Genomic DNA, 23,126 nt, shown 5'->3' with positions numbered 1-23,126 from the left:
ATTACGTTAAGCTTAACTTCCTACTCGTCTCATCCCTTAATATCATAGAAAAAACTTTAAATTGAACGGCATGATGCAGAGTTCTCACAGATGTCAGGATCATCTGGCCTTCTTAAGATAAGCCTTCTTTAAGATAAAGTAGGAATAAATTATCATACTTACTTACAAGTAAAGATGAGAAAGTATTTTTAATATAACACAAGCGTATCGTGAAATAAATCATCCCCGTAAAAATAATTAACCGTAGACGTATTTTATCTCGAAAATGTCCTTTAACAGAACATAATATAAATCGGGATAGATTTTGCGACGTTATTACAACTTATTTATTTTATATGATAAAGATGTTGCTGTTTTCGAATACTAGGAATGATTTAGTAATATTTTGGCATTATTCACGCAGTATGAACTCGTTTTAAGAATCATTGAGAGCAAAATTTAAAGAAATGAACATCCTGACTGTTGCTTCTCAATATATTCTTGATAATGTTTTGGATGTACATAGGCACATAAGTGAATTTGCTAGAAACTGTCATAACCATAATGTTAACACCAGGAACAAACATTAACTTATGCCAACTAATTTAACTAATATAATATATGCCTACTACTCGGCTAAACAAGATCCCAAAAAATTTTCAAAACAAAAGTATTACGATATTCAAAAGAATTGCTTAAAAACGTTTGTGTGGTAAAGGTTACTATATCATAAATGACTTTCTTAATGATACCACAGATTGGGAATAGAGCGACCGCCCTCAGGCTATTAAATAATAAGTTAAAGAAAAAAAGCCCGCTGAGTTTGTTGCGCCCGATCTTCTTTGGTCTGAGGCATTCTTTTTGGAATGAGTGGTAGTTTTTGACTTTCAATAAGTGATGTCAAATCCTATTTTTAATTAAAAATATATGAATTTGAATTTACTTTGGTTGGAAGGGCGCCCTACTTGAAATAGCTAGGCAAATGAGCATTAACATCTTCTGACAAGTCAGAAGTACCATCAAATTAGAGCTCGTCACTTCTTAAAGTGACTTCGTGACTTCTGACGTCTTTCTGGTCCCGTCACTTTTTCACATCCATCAAAGGCACGAAATACACTTGATGGTCGTTTACATCTTATAGAGATGCTTGTAATACGAACATTAGATGCATGCTTGATGTATATGACAATGCATTTTGTGACCTGGATTTGACCTGGATTGAAATCCAATATTAGCTCCACACAAAGACTCTACAACAGTACACATACGAATGATTGCGAATGCAATTTTATTTCTAATCAGTAACTGGGTACTGTGCTCGAGGAGTTTTCGAACGGTTATTAGCTCAGGCATTTTTAACGAACCCCTTTTATTTGGGTATCAAATGTGATATGGGTAAGCTGAGATATGTCATAGAAAAGTGTTAGAGAAAAACGTGAATTTGAAAATGAAAAAAAATTTGATTCAAAATAGGATGTGACATAATTAAACTACCACCCATATCAAAACAAACTCAGTGGACTTTTTTTTTTCATCAAAAACATATGTTTACAAAGTAATATTGCATTTAAAACTTATCATTAAGAATTCATATATGCTATAGTATCTTTTACTACACAAACGATTTTTAACAACTCTTTTGAATATCGTAATAGTTTTTGTATTGAACATTATCTGGGATCTTGTTGTAAAAGTATATACATCGCCCCACAAAAGACCTACAAAGTCAACTAAGCTTCTAATCGGCATTATAAGTTTATGTCTGTTAACATTAAAGTTATGAAGGTTATTAGAACTATTAAACCAATAATACTCAAAATTGTAACGCAACAGAGGGATAGATGAACAATAACATAATAATATTCTGGATAATAAGTTATATACTTATCATACATTTGAAGGTAATTTTTGTGACAACTAAAAGCATCCTTGAGCATTTACCCATCGTGATAAAAATATGCTGACAGCATCACTAAGTCCATTGTGTCAGACTACAATATAACTGTCTTGTTGGACAACCGCACAATGTTCTCTCAACGGTATCTTGCCGAGCTATTTAAAGAAAATCTGTGCTTGCCTCTACAAGGCGGGCCGACATAAATAAAGCTAAGTGTTTTCTAAAGCAAATATGCCTTTTGTTTGGTAACATTATCTCCCTTGTATTTGACGGGTGGCTTAATGGTTTCGAATTCTGTGGGTGTTTTTGCGATTACAAAACAAGCATTTGGTCTGAAGTTATGTTTTATATAATATATTAAGAGATAAAATATCTAAACAATTTGTTATATATTTATATTGTAGTCACTTCTAGGATCAATACAAAAATAAAATTTGAAAATAGAAGTTGATTTACAAGAGCAACATCTCAAGTTAATTTCCTAATATGCAAATACTGGGGTTGAGCAGGTTATCAACTGTAAAGTAGATCCTGTAGATGAAGCCACAACCTGAGAGTCGTGTCGTTTATAAAATTTTGTTTACAAATTTTATTTGTAGAATTAAATATATCTCTTAATATAAAACAAAAAGAGATTTTTATTTTAATGTTATTCAGAAGTTTGTGCTTTATGCGATCCCTTACGTTTCGGAAACAAGTGAAATCATTTTTATTCATTATTTAGGAATTACATAAATTTTGTCTAATTTTTAAAACTTAAATTAATATACCTGATATAATTTCCGATGATCCCGCTATTTATATCTCAACAATAAACGACAATAACACACAAATAAGTTTTGTACACTGCAGTACTTTACAAACTTGATGACTACATACATTAAATTTAAAACAAAATTTATGAACGATGCGGGACTTGAACCCGCGATCTCATGCGTTCCGTGCGAGCGCTCTTCCACTGAGTTAACCGTTTGAGTGGCGTAAATTTCATGAATCTTTAAAAAAATGGGAAAATGGTTGACCCTAAGGGCCATTGTAACTTCCCGCTAATTCCATATCTAAACGATTCAAATTGTACATATAACGATTTTTTCGAGCTCAAAAATATAATTTGTGTTATTTTAATAATCATTTCAATAGCTGTTCTATGTTTTTGAGCTTTTCGATCTAAAAAGTCTGATAAAAGTTAAAGTTTTTTTTCTTTAACGGGAGTGTTACACATTTAAAACCCTATTTTATAAATTTTTAAACCACAATAATTACTTTTGTATGAATAAACCGATTTTCACGCAGTGTTCAGTCGATCGGTAAAGAAAGCCGTTTAAAAACTTTTTTTAGTAATAGTAAACACATATTGTAGTAGTATTACTTAACTTACAATAATAAATGAAGGCAACGCTGTGCATAACTATAAGTTAGATATACAAATATAAATATAAGAAATTTTATATTATAAGTAGTCATAATATTAATTGTATGTCTAGTTGGTAAGCCTTTTCTAATAAATAAATAAAAACTATTCAAATAAAACCATATTTAGAAATTTGTTTTTTCGGTCCGAGTTGTATCCAAAATCAAAGTTTGGTCAAGTCCTATCGAATGGCGCCAACAGCCGTTCAAAAGTTATAAGAGGTATACATACATCCATACACTCACTCACATACATACATACAGACGTACGGACGCCAGCGAAATGGTGACTGGTACGTTTCACTTCACCTAAACAAATGTAACAAAATATGGTCACACAATATTTTTTGCATATTAATATTTTGTCGTGAATGTGTTTTTGTAATGAAATAGTGTCACAGCAGAACTAAAAAAATGTATCTCACAGAATAATTCATGATTAAAATCGGTTCAGTGGTTCAGGGGGACTGAAAACGTGCTCTGAAAAGGTCACGCAATGTCGGTTTAGTGCGAGTCGGGCTCGCCCATGAAGGTTTTCGTAGCATCAAGTAACATAATATCAAAGTTGTTTAATAATAATATTTGTGACCTATTTGTTTTTGATTTATGACCTTTCAAAAAACTACCTACTAGATCTCGTTCAAACCAATTTTCTGTAGATGTTTTGCATGGTAATGTACATCATATATTTTTTTTGTTTTATCACTCTAATATTTAAGAAGTACTGTGGGGAGGGCCTACATATTACCACCATGGAAGGGTCCCGCAAAATTTTCAGTTTTCTTAAATTATGTAAGAAACCTCAATATCATTTTGAATGACCTAAATTTATTGTTTCATTTCTATTTTTGTGTGAAAATCTTAATGTGGTTTACAGAATACATCTACTTACCAAAGTTCAACAGTATAGTTCTTATAGTTTCGGAAAAAGTGGCTGTGACATACGGACGGACAGACAGACATGACGAATCTATAAGGATTTAGTTCTTTGCCATTTGGCCAAGAAACCCAAAAATATAACTTTTACGCAAAATATAATGTAAAAACACAGTTACAATTTAACCTGTTTTAATCCTTTAAAAAGTGTTTTATTTGAAGGCAGTTGTGTTGTGAAAATATTAACATTATTTTCATCAGTACCTTCAGAGCTGGAGATTAAAATGATTTGAATAATCTGTGTATAATCGGCCTAAGCAGAAGAGTTTTACTTAAAATATCTTCAGTAATCAATCATCTCTTAACATAATTTACCTGGCTACCATAAATTCTAGCTAGAACTTTTAAGGCTATAAATTTAAAGCTCCATTGAATATGTTTACGGAGTTCCCCACAGTTAGAAACAATTTGAAATTTATTTCGCCATTTTTATTACACAATAAAATTATTATTGTATTTTGTTTTTTCGGTTTTAAAAGTATGCAATAAAGATCAAGGTTGCTTTAACAAAATATTAACAAAGTTTAAATTATTTGCTCGTGTTATAAAATTGGCTTCAAAGAAGCTGGGTGACATAAATAGAGCACGGCAATACTTCAAGCCGGCCCACATTCTAGGCGCTGTACAAAGCGCAGGTCCGGCCACACAGTATTGCTGCCATCTCTGGTATGGCGCACCCCAGTATCAGCTCGAACCATTTAACCGCGTGGAACACAGAGCAGTTCGAATTGTCGGGGACCCAGTGCTCTGTGAACGGCTGGATCACTTGGTGTTGCGTAGAGTCGTTTCATTGTGTTTCTTCTATCGCATTTATCACGGGGAGTGTTCTGAAGAGCTGTTTCTCCTGACTTCTGCCGCCGAATTCCACCTTCGCACGACACGCCACAGCTTGAGATAACACCCCCATTATCTGGATGGGGTTTTAAGCAACGTTCTTTCACACACAACCAAGCTGTGAAATGAGTTTCCTTGAGCGGTGTTACCGGCGTACGGGTCACCTGATGTAAAGTGATCGCCGCCGCTCACATTCACTTGCTCACAACACAAGAGGAATCACAGGAGCGTTGCCGGCTTTTCTGAAAGCTTATAATAAATCATTTTATGACAATAAGGGTCGAGACGAGCAGGCCGTTCAGCTAATGGTAATTGATACGCCCTGCCCATTACAATACAGTGCCGCTCAGGATTCTTGAAAAACCCAAAAATTCCTTACCGGCACTACAATTGATCGTCATCTTGAGACATAAGATGTTAAGTCTCATTTGGCCAATAATTACACTAACTGTGGCGCCTTCAGACCGAAACACTACTTACACACGGCACTTCAAGGCAGAAATAGGAAATGCGCCAGACCTATATACTTCATAAAAGTGTAATATTAATATTAGGTATAATATTTTACAAATAGCGGCAACAAACAACAAAACTTTAAGTTTGATCCAGGTGTTATTAAAATCAAAACTTATTTCCATACAAAACTTTCAACACTATATTTCACAAGTTATTATAACCAGAGAAAGGCAACTTTACCGCAATATCTCACGTTCAACTAATTCCTCGTAAAACTTGGCTCTCGTAAATTGCAATTTAACAGACCGACGGTTCACGATCTCTGACTTCCTCTAAAATAAGTCTTGGATGTTCGCTAAAAGGATTCTTATTTAGAGAAAAGTAATTACTTAATGTAAGCTCTGTATTTAGAAGAAAGCTTTCATAACATTTGCATCATTATATCCATAAAACCGTTTAATTTTAATATGACTCAGGTTTATCCTTTGGTATGTAAATGCAGAACAAATAGTTAATAGAAGTTTTATGCACTGAATATAAAGGACTTCCGAATATAATAAGCGTCACATAAAATTGAATGGAAAGAATAAATTCGCGTGGAAGTTATAGAGTCCTGAGGGAAGTGAAGGCTAGGTTTTATTCCAGAGGTAAATATAGTACTTGTACTGTCTACCTTCCTTCTCCAATTAAATGGTTATGAAAATCATAATTTATAAAGTTATTAATTTGTACTTCAAAATTACAATTGACAACTTATTTAGTGGAAATTTAATGCTGTTTGTTCTTCATGAATGACAAGTTTGACTGCAATTTTAAACTCTAATATATTTTGGTTCGATATAATATTATGAAGAATTTGTTGTTATATATACAGGCAGGTAGCACTGGCAGGGTCGCCATGCTATGTTGGAGGTTTGGGTATTAGTTAATTCATTTATTTATTTAATTAGGTGTACCGACAGATAGTACACAAAAACTTATTTAGAGTACATATACACAACTTAAAAACTATAGTGAACATCCAATTAATGACAAGTCTGACGGCGATTATAAATTCCTTTATTATTTTATGCAATTGCTTAAATACCAGTTAGAGAGATGGGTGTGAGCATATGTGTATAAAGATAATACACCGGTAATGTAATAGATATTAAACAAGCAAAATTCACTGCAATGAAATCACTTTTTTTTGTCTTCTTTTTATGGTAGCCAGTAAGAAATCCGATCCCAAATCGATAATTATTTCGATTGTTGAATTAAATCTCTTCAATATGCCCCTACGCTTAAAGGTTTCATAAATGTCTCACGGGCATTCAGTGCCTTATGAAATATATATTGCGGACACGAAAATTATCGTTACTAAAAACCTACTCGCTTGATTTTATCGAAATAAAATTTATACTTAGAAGTAATATCTATCCATTGCAAAAAACAGGAAATGTTAGGTACAAAGAGATGGCAATGTTAAAAAATAATTTAATAATATAATGTCTAGCACAGCGCCAAAAATCGCAATATCCTCAAAGGAATTGGAAATGGCTCTATAGCCAATACTAAAACAAAGTTTAGCACAATAGGTATGCTGTTCTCACTGTTCATAGCTTAACAACTTATGTAGACAGACGGAGCGAGAACTAAGCTTCTACACATACCAGAACACACGTTCATACTAAACGCTATTGTATGTGTTATGGTAGTATGTATTTCGTAACGTTGCGATGAAATTAGGGTCTTACAATAGCGCTTTTATCTGCCGTGAACCAGTAATATCCAAGAATTATTATATTCCGGTTCCGGCGCCGTAATTAGTAAAACTACTGGGCTAATATGGATTATCATCACATGATTAGGATTTGGTACGGCCGAATCGGCATCATAATACCCTTAACACATGGGGGGAATGGACGCGGACGCGGTCCAGTAGCGGACCATTTTCCATTTTATGTCGCATCGCCCAAATATAGCAGAAAATTATTATTATGACTATATTTTGTTCGATGAACTACGTATAGTCTAAACACATGATCGGATTTGGTACGGCTGAATGATCGGACGCGGTCCGGTAGTGGACCATATTCGATTGTATCTCGCATTGTCCATCGCACAAAATTATTATTATTACCGTCTGGACCGTACCGAGTACTACGCCGGATCAATTGGCGCGAGATGCCCATCGGACCATCCAATGGTACGGCCGTACCAAATCCGACCATGTGCTTAGACTATTACGATGCCTTCGCAGGGCCTATCACTTATCATCAGGTGATTGCCTCGTAAATGTTTCTTATGAAAAACGGCAGTACTTGTAAATACACAGGTATGTACTGTTCCTGAGTACTGACAAAAATATCAATCTGACTAACAGATTAATATTCAATTAGGCTAGCCTCATTTAGCTTCTAATTATTAGCTCAAGTGGGTTATGTCAATGGTATGCATGGTCGCTCAGCTGATACGAGTAGCAGATATAATTATTAAACGATAGTGCTCATGAAAACTATGATAAAAACATCTGAATAATAATAACTAATTTTATCTAATACACATTACATTTTTATGAGAATTTGTGATTGAAGTACTAAAAGTATTATATTTGCTATAATACTTCTTTTAGATCTCATTTAAATCAATGCCTTTACTTCGGAAGGAATATACAATGGTTATATATTTACTGAAGCAGTTCCTGAGTGAATAACAGCGGATGAAACTCTACCAGTGTCTGGTATTATTTAACGATACATATTTCTTTTAGATTTTAGAGATTCTGTTAGTTATATAAACCTCTTTAAGTTCTAGCCAAGGTAGCGATTCAAGTTTAAATGTTTCATTTTAGAATTTAATATCAGTTAGTGAATGTTAAGAACCCATTCGAAATATATGCCTCACACCTAATAATAACTGTTTCTTACTTAAAATTGCATTACAATTAAATCTATTTGTTAATGGGTAAGGCAACATTTTCCACCATATACATGGTCCCTAATCACATCGTACTTGGTCCATTACCTGACAACTGTCAGGCAAATTAACTAATTTGTAGTGGCTCATGTAAAGTTTTACTGAAATCTGTATTACAAGTACGCCGCTATTATACATAGGTATGATTGATTCTGGTGCCGATGAATTGAGTTCATACAATTAGATCAACCAATTGATCGATATAAATCACCTTATACATCACCAAATTTGAGCGTTTAATTACTACTAAGCATGTTATTATCAAGTATTAACAATTATCTACCAATTATCTATAAAATATAATTTAAGCTAGGGTTGCCAATCGCACTCTATAATCTATAACACTCACAGAGTAAGTTGAAGTATTCTTTTTATATAGTTAAAAAATCCACAACTTTGAAAACAATGTGTAAGAATGTTTATTATTATCACCAAAATCAGTTCTGATCGCAGCTTCAATCTGTCACAAAATAAATATAACCATAATAAAAACACATCTAGAAAATAATATGTAAATGATAATCTTCCTTTAATCTGTAGTCTTACCCCCGGAAATGAGACACATCCTACTTCTTCCAGAAAAATTTGACAACCCTATCTCAACATCTAACCTTTCTGATAAAATGTCGCCTATTAAGTTTGAATTTTTTGCAACATTACTAAATTCTAACGAAGTCGTGTCAACATTGATTCTAGAATTAATAGGTTGAATAAAATTTTATAAATAAAAAAATTTTGACAACCCTATTTCAAAGTAACCTTCAGATTATTTTGTAGTCTTTAAAGTTTTCATACTTCGCAACTTTGCTAAACTCTAACAAAGTTGTGTGTCGACATGGCTTCTAGAGTTAGTAGGTTAAATAAAATTTACGAGCCTATTTCTATATTTAACTAAGCCCCTTAAAAGCTTTGACTTGCCCGGGACGGTTATCCCTCATTTATTTTGCTTTGTTCAGACTTGTTTACTTCACTGTTGAGAATGACAAATCACAATGCTTGAGCCATTTTATATGACTTAAGTTTCCCCTTATTTGTCAAGTAAAAATAACCTTCAAGCCATCTCCGATCGGCTTGATTCTTTGGCGTTGCGTAGAGATGTTTGTTCTCTCTGCATCTTCTACCGGATTTATCACGAGACTGTTCGGGTTGATTCCAGCGGCTGAATTCCACCTCCAGACATTACGTCAACATGCAAAATACCACCCGCATCATGTTGACTTCTGACATTCCACTCCTGCGCGTTTTGCAAGAAATTTCTTGCCTCACACAGCCACTTTGTAGAATTAATACTGGCTGCTGTTTTCCCGGACCAATACGACTTAGGGACCTTCAAGGAAAGAGCATACTCCCACCTTAAAGGCCGGCAACGCATCTCTTGACATCTGTTGTTGCGATTGCCCATTGTTCAGTTGCCTCACCACTCGCCATCCAGTAAACCTATTGCCCGTTTGACCCTCTTATATAAAAAAAATGCTTGCGAGCGCCAGAAACGAATTCTAGGCGTTGAAATTAACTTTTTAGCTTATCCTCTGAGGGCTTACCAAAATTTTATTAAACAAGAGCAGCTCATTGCAATTAATATAATTAATATGTTGTAAAAAATAATAATTACAGCCATCCAGAATGACATAAATTGATGATTGATTTTGAAATATTTGCTGGCCATGAGTTGCTGATTAATTAGCTATTTCTTACAGATTATATTTTCCTGCCTCACAAAAATATTAATACTATGATGACCATTTAAATAACACCCTTTTTTGTAAATTTATATAATTTTCATCTAATCAATAAGGCAGAATTTTGTGCTTTTAGCGTTATTTTTATTTTTTTTAATGCTATTATATAATATTATGTTGCATAACGCCATGCTAAAAAGTTATCTCGGTTACTGTAGCTACGCAGATATTTTTATTATGTATATAGGCTCGTTAGGGAGAGTGGGATGTTGTCTAGGCTAAGCAAATTGCGCAGATTGGAAGCAGAGTGATGCTCTGTCTGCATTGCTTCAAATTAAGAGCCAATTTAAATCCACAGCGTTGTCAGGATCCCATACGAGACGTATACGAGTAATACGACTATCTAGGCTTTTAGCATCTGCTTCGTGTTGCAGTAATCTGTGCATTCTAGCTGATAATTAGTGTTGGATATGACGAGATGATATAATATTGTATTCAAACAAATATCTACATTATAGAATGAGAAACAATATATCGTTCCTCTTAATAATATATTACTTATTCGATTAAACTAACTAATAATTATTATAAGCCAATTTTTGGTTTATATATATCAACAAAAACATATTCTCTTTGTGATCAAGAAGTATACTGTAAATACTTATAATAAGTGAAAAAATGGAGTTGAAATTAAATATCAGTTAGGTTTGTTAACTGTAAAAATCATTGTAAGTACTTTATTTGGTCTTGTTGATATTGTAAAGTTTAATTGTAAAACATATAGCTTATTAGTAATAGCGAAAATAAAATAGTATTAAATATTTTTAACATCTTTTTGAATTAAATTTCAGTTTATATTGCCCAAACATGTCGGACGCCCAAGTAAATACTATGTTGGACGATCAAATAGATCAGACAGAATTTCTTTGTCTCAGACAGTAAGATGTTATTATAACATATTTGCATATCAATTATAAACAAATATAAATAATTATATTTTCTTCAAATAACGTGCATGAACTTTAAAGTAAAATATTTTCTCAAGGATTAATAGACGTAATAAATAATGACTTTTAAATCATATTAAAAAAATATTGGCTACGGCAGCAAAATAAGGAAAGTCCACAAAATGCACGCCATTGCAAAAACTCTGTAACCCATAACCCAGTTACTCAGCGAGAGCTTAAAGCATCTAAAGCCTGTTTAGATGTTAGTCGTGGAACCACTATCGGGACAATTATTATTCAATCAACATCCTTTGTGTCAGTAGCCTCGTGAGCTAAGTAAAGTACTTGGACAATATCAAAGTTGGCTTTGATGACGTTGTTAACAGAGAGAGGTACTCAGGATTGCAGTCGATTTTGGAGCATGATCAGGCCTATTGGCAAAAATAGTTCTGTCCACGATTATAAAATCAATGTCAAATCAAGCAGCTATATTTCTAGATCTGATTCAGAGCAAGTACAATCGTGTTCTTATGATTAATATATTTTCCAAATGTATTTCCAAAACATGATACTTCTAAAAGTCAGTTTTATTCTTAAAATAAAAAAATATGCTAAATAACGCTGAATTCTGACGTATAGAAGATAGATAATGTATATGATTTGGGTATAACAATCTTCTTCAAGCAGAACATGTCATGGATATTAAATTTTTTTTTTCAAAAATAGAATAAAAAATCACTTATTGAAAGTCAAAAACTACCACCTATTCCAATGGTATGGTATGCCTCAGACCTGGGAAGAGCGGGCGCAATAAACTCAGCGGGCTTCTTTTTTTTATATAAAATATGGTTACAATGTAAAATGAAACAATAAAATTTATTATTTAATAGCCTATGCGCGGTCGCCCAATTTCCAACAAGTGGTATCATTAAGAAAGTCATTTATGTTATAGTAAACCTTTACCACTCAAACGTTTTTAACAATTCTTTTGAATTTCGTAATACATTTGTTTTTAACATTATCATCGACTTAGCCGTGTAGTAGGCATAATAAGTTTATGTTTGTTCTTGTTGTTAATATTATGGTTATGACAGTTTCTAGCAAATTCACTTATGTGCCTATGAACATACATAATATTATCAAGAATATATTGAGAGGCAACAGTCAAGCTGTTTATTTCTTATAAAATGTCTAGAGAAGCCTAACGAAACCTGTACTGTACCCGCGATTGACCAAAAGACAGCTCTTCTGCTGCAAGTATTCGACAAACCGTACGGACAATGGTGGGCATGCTTCACTGAATGACCGTCTGGTCACCAATAACGTGACAGACAGACCATTGTCAGGGGCTTTTTTTATGAAAATAAGGGACGAGACGAGCAGGACGTTCATGGTAATGATACGCCTTGACTTTGACTTTCAAACACTGATGGTAATTGTTACGCCCTGCCCTGCATTACATTACAAAGCAGTGCCGTTCAGGATTCTTGATAAACCCAAAAATTCTGAGCGGCACTACAATTGTGCTCGTCACCTTGAGACATAAGATGTTAAGTGTCATTTGCCCAGTAATTTCACTAGCTACGGCGCCGTTCGAACCGATACACAGTATTGTTTACACATTACTGCTTCACGGCAGAAATAGGCCCCGTTGTGGTACCAATAATCTAGCCAGCATCCTGTGCAAAGGAGCCTCCCACTGGTATTCTGGGGCTGTCTGAACGTGGAAGATACCGCAGCCCACGCAATCTATGTATGAGTCTAAATTCCAGGGGAGCCCCACTTCTGATAAGCGATATATATTAAGCAGGACCGTATAACATGACATACAATTTGCAGAATGATCCGATTCGGCTGTGTCCTCGCCATCTTCGTGCTGGGTGCCATCATGGCAGCGCCTGTGGCTTCCTATCCTCGGTAGTAAGTATTTGAATATTTTAAACAAATTATTGTTTTTTTATATATTGGATGATATTTATTCAAAACAATGCTTATATTTACTTAATATTATTATTACTTATATTAACATTAAATTAAAACTATCACTACGAGCATACCTGCACAGGAGGAACTTTCTGATGGACCGAAGCATGTATTGAAGCCATTAGAGATGATCTTCTCTCCCGGATGCCTAGTTCGTCTATATGCTAGTATATCAAACAAATACGTAATACTAAATATCAATACCAATTTTTTTGATATAGTATAATATATATAAATTAATTGCATTATTTCATTAGTTTTTTATGTTTTTAATTGTTTAAGGCTTTAATCTTATTTCTGTTTTTCTTTATTTCTGTTTATCTTTCAATAAAATGAAAAGTTATGTGACATGAAAATGATTCGTCAATAATTAGTGAATCCTTAAAGAGTTTTCCATTTCCTAAATTACAAACACGAACTAAGAAAAACGAATAAACACTAAGCCTTTGTAAAATGACTACACTCTTTGTTTGGACTTGAAACACGAATTTATGTGCATATGAGCCAAAAAATTGTCCATAAAATCATTTAATATCAAATTATATAACCCAGGTAACTATCCTCCTCCTCGCATCGTATTAGTCATATCCTCATTGCTGAGGGTCGTGATTTCTCTGAGGATTCACCGTTTTGACAATAGTACAATAGTTCGCCATCTGTGTCTGTCTTTGGCTACGTGCAGTGCATCATGAAGTCCGGTATCCAGAGATGTGCGGATTTGGTCAGACCATCTAGGGCTGCGACCTCTGGGGCGTCGTCCGTCTACCTTCCCAGTAACCATCAGTACTTCGTGGTGGTAGCCATCTTTACTAGCGATTTGTCCAGAGAACTCTAAGATTCTACAGAGGCAGATGGATGAGAGTCTGGATTTTACACTTAGAGTGTGAAGGATGGATTGATTGGTGCGGAATGCTGTCCAAGGAATTTGAAGCATCTTCTTTCAGCACCACATCTCAAAGGCATCAATCCGATCTCTGTCGGTCTTCTTTAGTCCATGTCTCAGCCCCATAGCTAAACTTGGAAAAATTAGAGTGTTGACTAGCCTCATTTTAGTTTTTCGTGTGATGTTACGGTCACACCATATTTTTTTTAATTGATAGATTTACAAAAAAGTAAAGGATAGAGTAATGTACGGTTGTGTATGAGGAGAACAGCTATGGTTCAAATGAGAATTTAATACTAGTCATTCCAAGATCATACATACAGAATTGTCGGGGATCCAATAGCACGTCGCTTCATTGTGTTTCTTCTGCTTCTGCTTCCTATTTTCACCTTCGTAGGACACGCCACAAATAACAATATCATCCCCACCATCTGGATTGGAGGCGTTCCTCCACAGTGCGGTTTTCCATTAACTTTCTTACATGTACAACTAAGTTGTGGAATGAGCTTCCTTGTGCGAGGTTTCCAGGACGATACCACATGGTTTCCCTAAAAAAACGCATATACCTCTCTAAAAGATCGGCGACGCTCCTGTGATTCCTCTGATGTTGCAAGAAATGTAGGCGACGGTGATCACTAAACATCAGATCCATACGCTCGTTAGTCCTCCTGTTTCATTAAAAATCAAATAAGATTAGCACTAAAAATAGATCAGATTAAGATACATTATCTAAGAATAAAAGAGCTTATAATAAAGGAGTAAATAGGAAAGAAGTAAGTCAGCAAACAAATAGGAATAGAGGCTAATCGAGGTCTATAATTTTTTGGCTTTCCAAAAGGGAGATAATCATAATTGTATGTATATACCAGCTACTACCCGCGACTTCCGCGTGGAATAGTTACTTTCGGCAGCACTTTTTTATTTTTTAAGATATTTTGTAAATAATAAACATACAAAATGCTGTGGTTAAACACATCCTTTGCTCAAACATAAATAGTTTAAGTCTGTGTCCGTATAGTGTACTTCCTTTTTCAAGTTGTTCTAGTTAATTTTTGTACCAAATATAATCAAATTGAATTCTAAGTTAGGCGTTAAAGCATGGATTCTTTCGTCCCCCTTTTTCATCCCCATACAGATTGAAATATTAAAAACGATATATCAAATATTTATTTATTTCTTTACAATTAGTGCCAAAATACAAAGTTTCATTGTGTCATCTTTGATAATGACGAATTTCCATACAAACCTCCACCCTCTATTTCAACCCCTGCAAAACTCAGTCACGATAAAAGGTAGTTTATATCCTCTTCCATGTTCTAGTCTATCTCTGTACTAAATTACATCAAATTCGTTTCAGTGGTTAAGGCGTGATGCGAAACAAGCAAACATATATACACTTTTGTATATTATAAAACTATAAAAATACCCGCGACTTCGTCCACGTCTTTCTTTTATGTCCACGCGTCTTTATTTCTTAAAACTTTATTAATATAAAGTATTAAATGAGTATATCGCCATATTTTATTAATTTATATAAAAATAATCTGATAGATAATTAACAACTGAAAGTACCAACTATAGTTAGTTAAAATTAGGTTTCTTTTATACCTCCTGAGAAAGTTGGAGAGATATAAAAATTAAAATTAGTTATTCATTTTAAACTATTCTTTCAATTTGATTTCTGAACGGCGTGAACATCAAAGGAAAAACGGATTTGTTGTTTCTATTGAGTTCCGAGCATTTTCATATTTATTCACCTTTTAAACCTTCTCTGGACTTCTACAAATAACTATATCATATAATTATATCTATATTATAGACTAGCTGACCCAGCAAACATTGTATTGCAATTAGTTAACAACTGTAGTTAATCTACCAATTATAGGTAGCTAAAGTTAAGTTTGTTTTTTACCTCCTGAGAAAGTTAGAAAGATATAAAGATTAGAGTTCTTCATTTTAAACTATTCTTTCACTTTGATTTCTGAACGACGGAGGACACGTCAAAGGAAAAACAAAATTGTTATTTTTATTTAATTCCGACAATTTTCATATTTATTCACCTTTTAAACATTCTCTGGACTTCCACAAATCGTTAAAGACCAAAATGACTTTTATCTTTATATATATTAGAAGAGTTGTGTGTATTAACTAAAACAAATAAGTAATGGCTGGATATGTTTCGTTCACAACTTTTCTCTTTGCGTGAACTTCAGAAGGGTAGCTTCTATCTAAGAGGACAACAAACTTAAGTGTTTATTTGTTTCTAGTTCCAGCAACTATTACCTCGAGGAAGGGCCGTATGAACCCGAAGACATAATGGAAATGCTCAATCGTCTCGACCGCTACATGCAACTTGAACGAAAAATGGCTGAGTATGTCAACATTGTATAAGAGATATTCTTTATTTTAATACGATAAATAGAATGCTCCATAAAGTTATCTAAAGATTTATAAATTATTATATTATTTAGTTAAAGTGTTATACTTAAATGACGATCTTTACTTTTATTCTGTTAAGTTTCGCTAAACCACTTCGATACATGATTCGCTTCTACACGAGATATCTTCAGGGTCTGTAGTATTGCCTAACGTTCCACCATTCAAAGTAAAACTGACGCATGCATAACTTATTTTTAATATAGTTTATTTGGTAAAAAAAACAATATGCGATACTATTAGAATATCATTCCCACCATCTGGATGTGTGGCGTTCCTCCACAGTGCGGCTTTCAAGGAACATTCTTCCACGTACAACCGAGCTGTGGAATGACCTTCCCTGCGCGGTGTTTCCGGGACGATACGACATGGGTACTTTAAAAAAAGCGCGTACACCTTCCTTAAGGGCCGGCAACGATCCTGTGATTCGTCTGGTGTTGCAAGAGAATGTGAACGGCGGTGATTACTTAACATCAGGTTTCGCTCGTCCATAAAAATAGTATTAATCATTTCATTTAAAGTATTTTCTTGTAAAGTTTTAGTAAAGTAGGTACTGAATAAGCTTGCCAAATTTAATTTTAACTTCAAATATTGCATAATTTTTTGTTTCGGCAGACTTGTCACTACATAATGATAAATATAGGTGATCATCTTAACCAAGAAGATGAGAACATCATATTCGTCCGTTGATTACGTTGACTTAATATAAGAATGTTTCAATGCCTGTCAAATTCCGCTATTTATAATTAAAGTATAAACTCTGTAAATTAATTTACTGGTGGGAGGCACCTTTGCACAGGATGCCGGCTAGATTATGGGTTTATGGGTATCGAAACGGCGACTTTTTCTGCCGCGAAGCAGTAATGTGTTAGCATTATTGTATTTCGGTCTGAAGGACGCCGTAGCTAGTGAAATTACTGGGCAAATGATACTTAACATCTTATGTCTCAAGGTGACGAGCGCAGTTGTAGTGCCGCTCAGAGTTTTTTGGTTTTTAAAGAATCCTGAGCGGCACTGCATTGTAATGGGCAGGGCGTATCAATTACCATCAGCTGAACATCTTACTCATCCCTTACTGTCATAAAAATAATTAAAAACATCACCTAATACCAATTATTATTGTTTCTATTTTAGCTACAAGGACGCAGCGGTTACAAGGTAAGGTGTTTAATTTAAACAGTACATTATTTAATATGAACTTGAAATCAAAGATTCTATGTATACTACTAGAATAGTCGCCATTAAGGCTGCTATCCCAAAAAATCGTCAAATTATAAACCTTTCTTGACGGTTTATATAAAGTTTATATGTTTACAAAAAATAGTTATGTCTACAGAAAATGAGAAGAGAATTCATTTTCTCTTTACATTTCTATTTTTATAGACTCTGCGAAAGAAATCACCAAAATACCTTACGTTTACAATTGGAGCCACGTTAATCGTTCATAACACATAAAAATTGTACGATAATTTATAAATTGTACACCAATACTATAACATAACATAGTTTTCTTAGATTTGTAGAAATTTATATGATGTAAAACTATGGCGATCTTGTGTGAAAGAGATACCTAGCTCCAATCGATTCCTCAAGGCCGTTGGCTAGGTCCCCGGCCTTAAATAATTGCTCATTTAGTTTCGGTTCCGACGCCACAACTCGTTTAGTCCACTGCGAGCAATCAAGAAGACCAGTTCACTTTGTTAGCCGTGATCGTTGTTTTCAACAAAAAAACGCCGATTTTTTTCAAAGTGACCAATAAAACATTGTCATTATTATTACATCTGCGTTTGCAAGGCATATTCACTATGCTTGCTCCATATTCCACATGAGGGCAAAGGAACTACCCCACTGAGGATGCTGTACCCCTTAAAGATCATAGGCCTGGAGGTTGTGATTTAGATATAAACCGGACTCGCATATGCAAGGGAAAAATTCTCTACCTGTTTCCCAACTGCCTCATCACAATGAGCGTAGTCATCGCTAGGGCGTGCGTCCAAGCTCACGTAGGGGGCACAATAAATCAGTATTAATACAGATTTAAGTGCTTATTTCCCCGAACAATAATAATAATAATCCAAACTTCTTGTCGTGTAGTATACATAGAAGTCTTTACTTGCAACAGTTTAAACAAACAACACACATTTATGAACAACTGTAGTTTTAACAACTACCAGTTAGATACTGTACTAATTGGAGTTCTAATTAACCATCTGGACTTCAAAGGACATAAAACTCGTATCTTTTCTAAATTTATGCCCATTACTGGATGTTGGAAATATTTTTGTAACAAAGGCCTGTTCTTGTTCGTATGAGGGGGCTTATGAAACTGAAAGTTGTTAGAGTGGATGGGAAAAATTAAAAGATATATGTACAATTACTATATGATAGTATGAATTGGCCCAAACTGATTTTATTTCCTAAATTAAAATATGAATATTTTTGACTTAAATGTTTTATTCAGCGAGTCTTTTGGGTTTTTTATCCATTAAACGTTCGTTACAATAAATATATGCATTCAGAAAGTTATTCACGTTATCGTCACCTTCACAACACAAAAATTTTCAATTCTTTTGTATGATAAGTTCGCAACACTTATTGTGTATCGGACATTTGCTGGGATCTGGGATCGTGTTGTAGTCATATTATTCATTGCCTTTGCAACTCCTACCATCTAGATGGCGTAAATTTCTACCACGTACTTCCAAATATAACGTTCCAAATATAAGGATATACAATTCACAGTCTGTTAGCGGGTCGGTAAAAGTAAGACATTGTAAGCACACTTTTCACCTTAGCCGTGTGTCAACTGTCACTGTACGAATCAAACCTCAACTAAATAAATGTTTTACATTGCTGCTTCTTGACCAAGAATATTTTAAACAACTGAAGTGTCGAACTTCCATACAAACTTCCATCACCTATTTCAACCCCCGCATATATTTTTCCTATCTACCTTTCCAAGATCTAGTCCACTTTGCACTTAATTTCTTCAAAATCGGTTCAGTGGCTTAGGCGTGAAAGCGTAACAAACAAACTTACATTCACATTTATAATTTAAGTATAATATATATAGAACGTCATTGCCTGCCAGTGTTTATGAAATTAGTAACTATGTAGGGACTGACTGGGGATATCATCTACTAACAAGAGATGCCAATGAATAATCCCAAACATCCAATTACAAAAAGCAAACATAACAACAGTATCAAAGTTATAAAAACAAAGTCTGTCTACATGAGATTGTTGGTTAAAAATAATATTTCTTATTATTTTTACCGACGTATTGTTGGCTTAACAGTTCAACCTATTTACAGGCATATAATAACAAATCCGCAATACTTAATTTCTAAATAATTTCAATCATTGTTAACAGGCATAATAAACACACATTTGTTATACAAATGCCTGTTTATTTAGAAACTTTGACGATTGTTTGCAAATGTGTGTCCAACTTTTTGTTGTTACTGCGAAAGTTCAACAGAATGTCCACGTATTAAGAGCTATTTGTTTTGTAATTTATAACACATCTGTAATTACATCGAACTACACGTATGTACTTCTTACAATCAAGTTTTATAAACAATTGATACTTATTTTATATAAGTAGTGGATACCCTCTGATATGCCAACACGTCCTGCGCGCCCACAGAAGCCACTTGCTGGGCTGTTTTGGCGCCAAACCCGGCGCGGCCACTTTTTTTTTATGGAATAGGAGGACAAACGAGCGTACGGGTCACCTGTTGTTAAGTGATCGCCGCCCACAATCTCCCGCAACACCAGAGGAATCACAGGAGCGTTGCCGGCCTTTAAGGAAGGTGTACGCGCTTTGTTTATAATACTCGATGTATCTATCGTTATGCGGTTTATGTTACGGGTTGCTAGATAAACAAGTTTGGTTGAATAGAATATCGCATTTAAATTCCTTGGTTTATTTTTTCTATAATGGAGACGTTATAATATGATCTTATGATTTTTTTAAATCATAATTTTGCACGGCAGCCATCTTGAATTTCAAAAACTATCCCAAATTCGTTCTCTGCGCTAGAGCGCCCAGCTATATCCGAGGTTTTCTAGAGAAAATCTGAAATATAGCTGGGAACGGCGCCTCTATCGTCTCGCTTTTTTGTTTTATCGAGTTTCAATAAACAACGATTCTAAAGAACTTCTTTACCTACACTTCAAAAATTGTTTGAACAATAATTAAAAACGTGATGTTTTTATTAATTTCTTAATTTATATTCTATTTCTTCTTTCGTTATTACATATAATCTAGTATTTTAATTACAATTACAATTTAACCACTGATTTAGGGAAATTTCTATTCACTTGCAATATTATTTGGCTGACTGTGTGAGTGTTGGCGAATGTAAGTATGTGACGCTCACGCACACATTAATTATAATGTTACTTCTATTGACAGGAACTATGAATTTCAATCAGTTATAATTCTATGGATATAAGACTAATAAGTGACATTTAAATTGACAGTGACAAGCGCGCTCTGGACCTGGGCCTTAACCGTGGGTACTCGGGAGCTCTTCACGCCAAACACATGATGGGAGTGGCCGCCGCCAACTACGCTGGAGGACCCGGCAGGAGGCGACGCGACGCACAATAAATACCACATAGATTTATAATCTACCACTAATCCCTACTAGTCAAACTCTGAAAAATTCGCCCCGCTCTTTTATAGACCCGCGCTTGTTGTAAACGTCCAATTTATGCTATGTACCTACTGACCCGGCAAACGTTGTTTTGCCATATAAATTATTTTAAGAGTTAGACCGTTTCTTGGACATGGCAACATTACTCTATTTCTTCTAAAATAAAAGAACGTTTCTAAAATAAACATAGCCTAAGTTACTCCTTATTACACCAGCTACCTGCCAATAAAAGTCCCATAAAAAACGATCAAGCCATTTCAGAGATTAGCCGGAACAAACAGACAAAAATTGTAAAAAATGTTATTTTGGTGTAAGTACCGTTTTATATTACAAACAGACACTCCAATTTTATTTATATGTATAGATTATTAAAAGAAACCAGACCTGGCGTTCTATCTATAGATTTAAAAAAAAGACAGAAACTTGACTCAATTAACAAAAATTTTCTTTTCAAATGGATAAATGGTTTAATTTTATCAAATTAATGTATTGTCATCGGTCCTCGATAAACCTACGAAGTTTGAACGAAATCTGACGGTTTAAAGTGGGTTAAAATCGCGCCCAAATGAGTCTGTTACAAGCAAATATACATACAGGTGAAACTAATTAAAAACGTGTAAAAATACCTTGTGCCGATGAAAAATCAAGTAAAGGATTCAGTCATATAAAGCCAACTGTTTGACAGTCCGAAAATAGCAAGCAAAAGGCTCTATATCTTCAAAAAATCTTGAAACTATATAACTTAATTATTGAAACTATGTTATATCAGATATCGTAACAATTATATGAAAATATAGTACGTCATAGATTTTCGTTTGTTTTATTTTGATTGCTGGCCAACTGCGCCTTATGTTCATTCTAGTTCTTTTTAGTCTATCGTTCTAACTTATATTATTTCCTATCTTCGTAAAACAAAAGGATGGACAACAACTCTATTAGCTTTTGTTTAATTATGTACGAATTAAAATTGTAAATTGATAATAAATTATTACAAAGCATTGTCTTGTTTGGTGTTTAATTCTAGCCATGACTAAGTACATACATAAACATCTGCGAATTAATTCAAGTGGGTCTACTACCTACTACATTTTAAAACTATATTTTTGCCCACAATTCTAAATGGTACTCAAATTGCTTTTTAAATTGTTTTTAACCGAAGATAAGCATATAATATAACAATACCAAAGTAGCTTAGGCTTTAATTAATTATGAAATCCATTACATTAGTAATACAGTAATACATAAATGTGTCCAAAACTGACGTTTACAACAACGCACTTAGAGAATTTACATTCCAAGTCACTTAAAATACAATTTTTTTTACGTAAGTATATTTTGTAATAAGCGCCATCTGTTAGTTTTCGATTAAGATAATTTCTTGAAATTGGCCTATATTGATACAAATAAGTTTTAACAATGTAAGTTATTTTTACTTGGATTATTCCAATGATCTCAGCTTATTTATTAATGGCCATGCAGTAACATCTTAGTATATATTATAAGCGTAAATTTAAAACTATTTTAAAGAGGTAATATATAAATAAAATGTTAAACTATTTCGAAATTACAATGTTGCTATTTACATAATTAAATAATTATATAAATAAGAACAATTAGAAATATATTACTGTCTATTTTAACAATTTCTGTATTCCCAAACCTTTAAACTATTTGCTTCTAGAACTGGGATCGATCCTGTTTATTAAATTCCTATAATATTATGTAATATAAAAAGTAGACTAGTGAATTTTAACGTGAAACTTATTGTTAAATAAAGAGAAAATCTCATTCAGTGTGTTTTACTTCTTTCCTTCTTTAGGATAATCTAGAAGAAATATAATCTTGCAAAAGTTCCAGTATTAAATAAGTCTAAATGACTTTGGATTCATTTTAGGCCTTTAATCGGTATGGCCACGAATATTTGGATTAATGCTCTTGCTTGTACACTGTTGTTTTTTTATATGGAAAAAGAGGACAAATGAGCGTACAGGTCACCTGCTGTAAAGTGCCCACACATACTCTTTGCAACACCAGAGGAATCACAGGAGCGTTGCCGGCCTTTAA

At 33.9% G+C, this 23,126-nt stretch overlaps 1 protein-coding gene across 1 annotated transcript in view; it reads left to right on the top strand.

Annotated features, from left to right (window-relative positions):
• LOC126975113 (diuretic hormone class 2) overlaps positions 1 to 22,850 on the top strand; it is a 74,734-nt gene extending 51,884 nt beyond the window's left edge. The window contains exons 2-5 of the mRNA XM_050822939.1: positions 12,936 to 13,016; positions 16,230 to 16,334; positions 17,533 to 17,556; positions 20,887 to 22,850. Of these exons, the coding sequence (XP_050678896.1) occupies positions 12,937 to 13,016; positions 16,230 to 16,334; positions 17,533 to 17,556; positions 20,887 to 21,016 (339 nt within the window). The 5' untranslated portion in view covers position 12,936 and the 3' untranslated portion in view covers positions 21,017 to 22,850. The remainder of the gene's footprint in view (positions 1 to 12,935; positions 13,017 to 16,229; positions 16,335 to 17,532; positions 17,557 to 20,886) is intronic.
• The last annotated feature ends 276 nt before the right edge of the window (positions 22,851 to 23,126 follow it).

This window comes from Leptidea sinapis, chromosome 34 (assembly GCF_905404315.1).
Source record: "Leptidea sinapis chromosome 34, ilLepSina1.1, whole genome shotgun sequence".
Lineage (NCBI taxonomy): Eukaryota > Metazoa > Arthropoda > Insecta > Lepidoptera > Pieridae > Leptidea > Leptidea sinapis.
The sequence above is the reverse complement of the archived record's forward strand: the minus strand, read 5'-3'. Positions and strand labels throughout refer to the sequence as shown.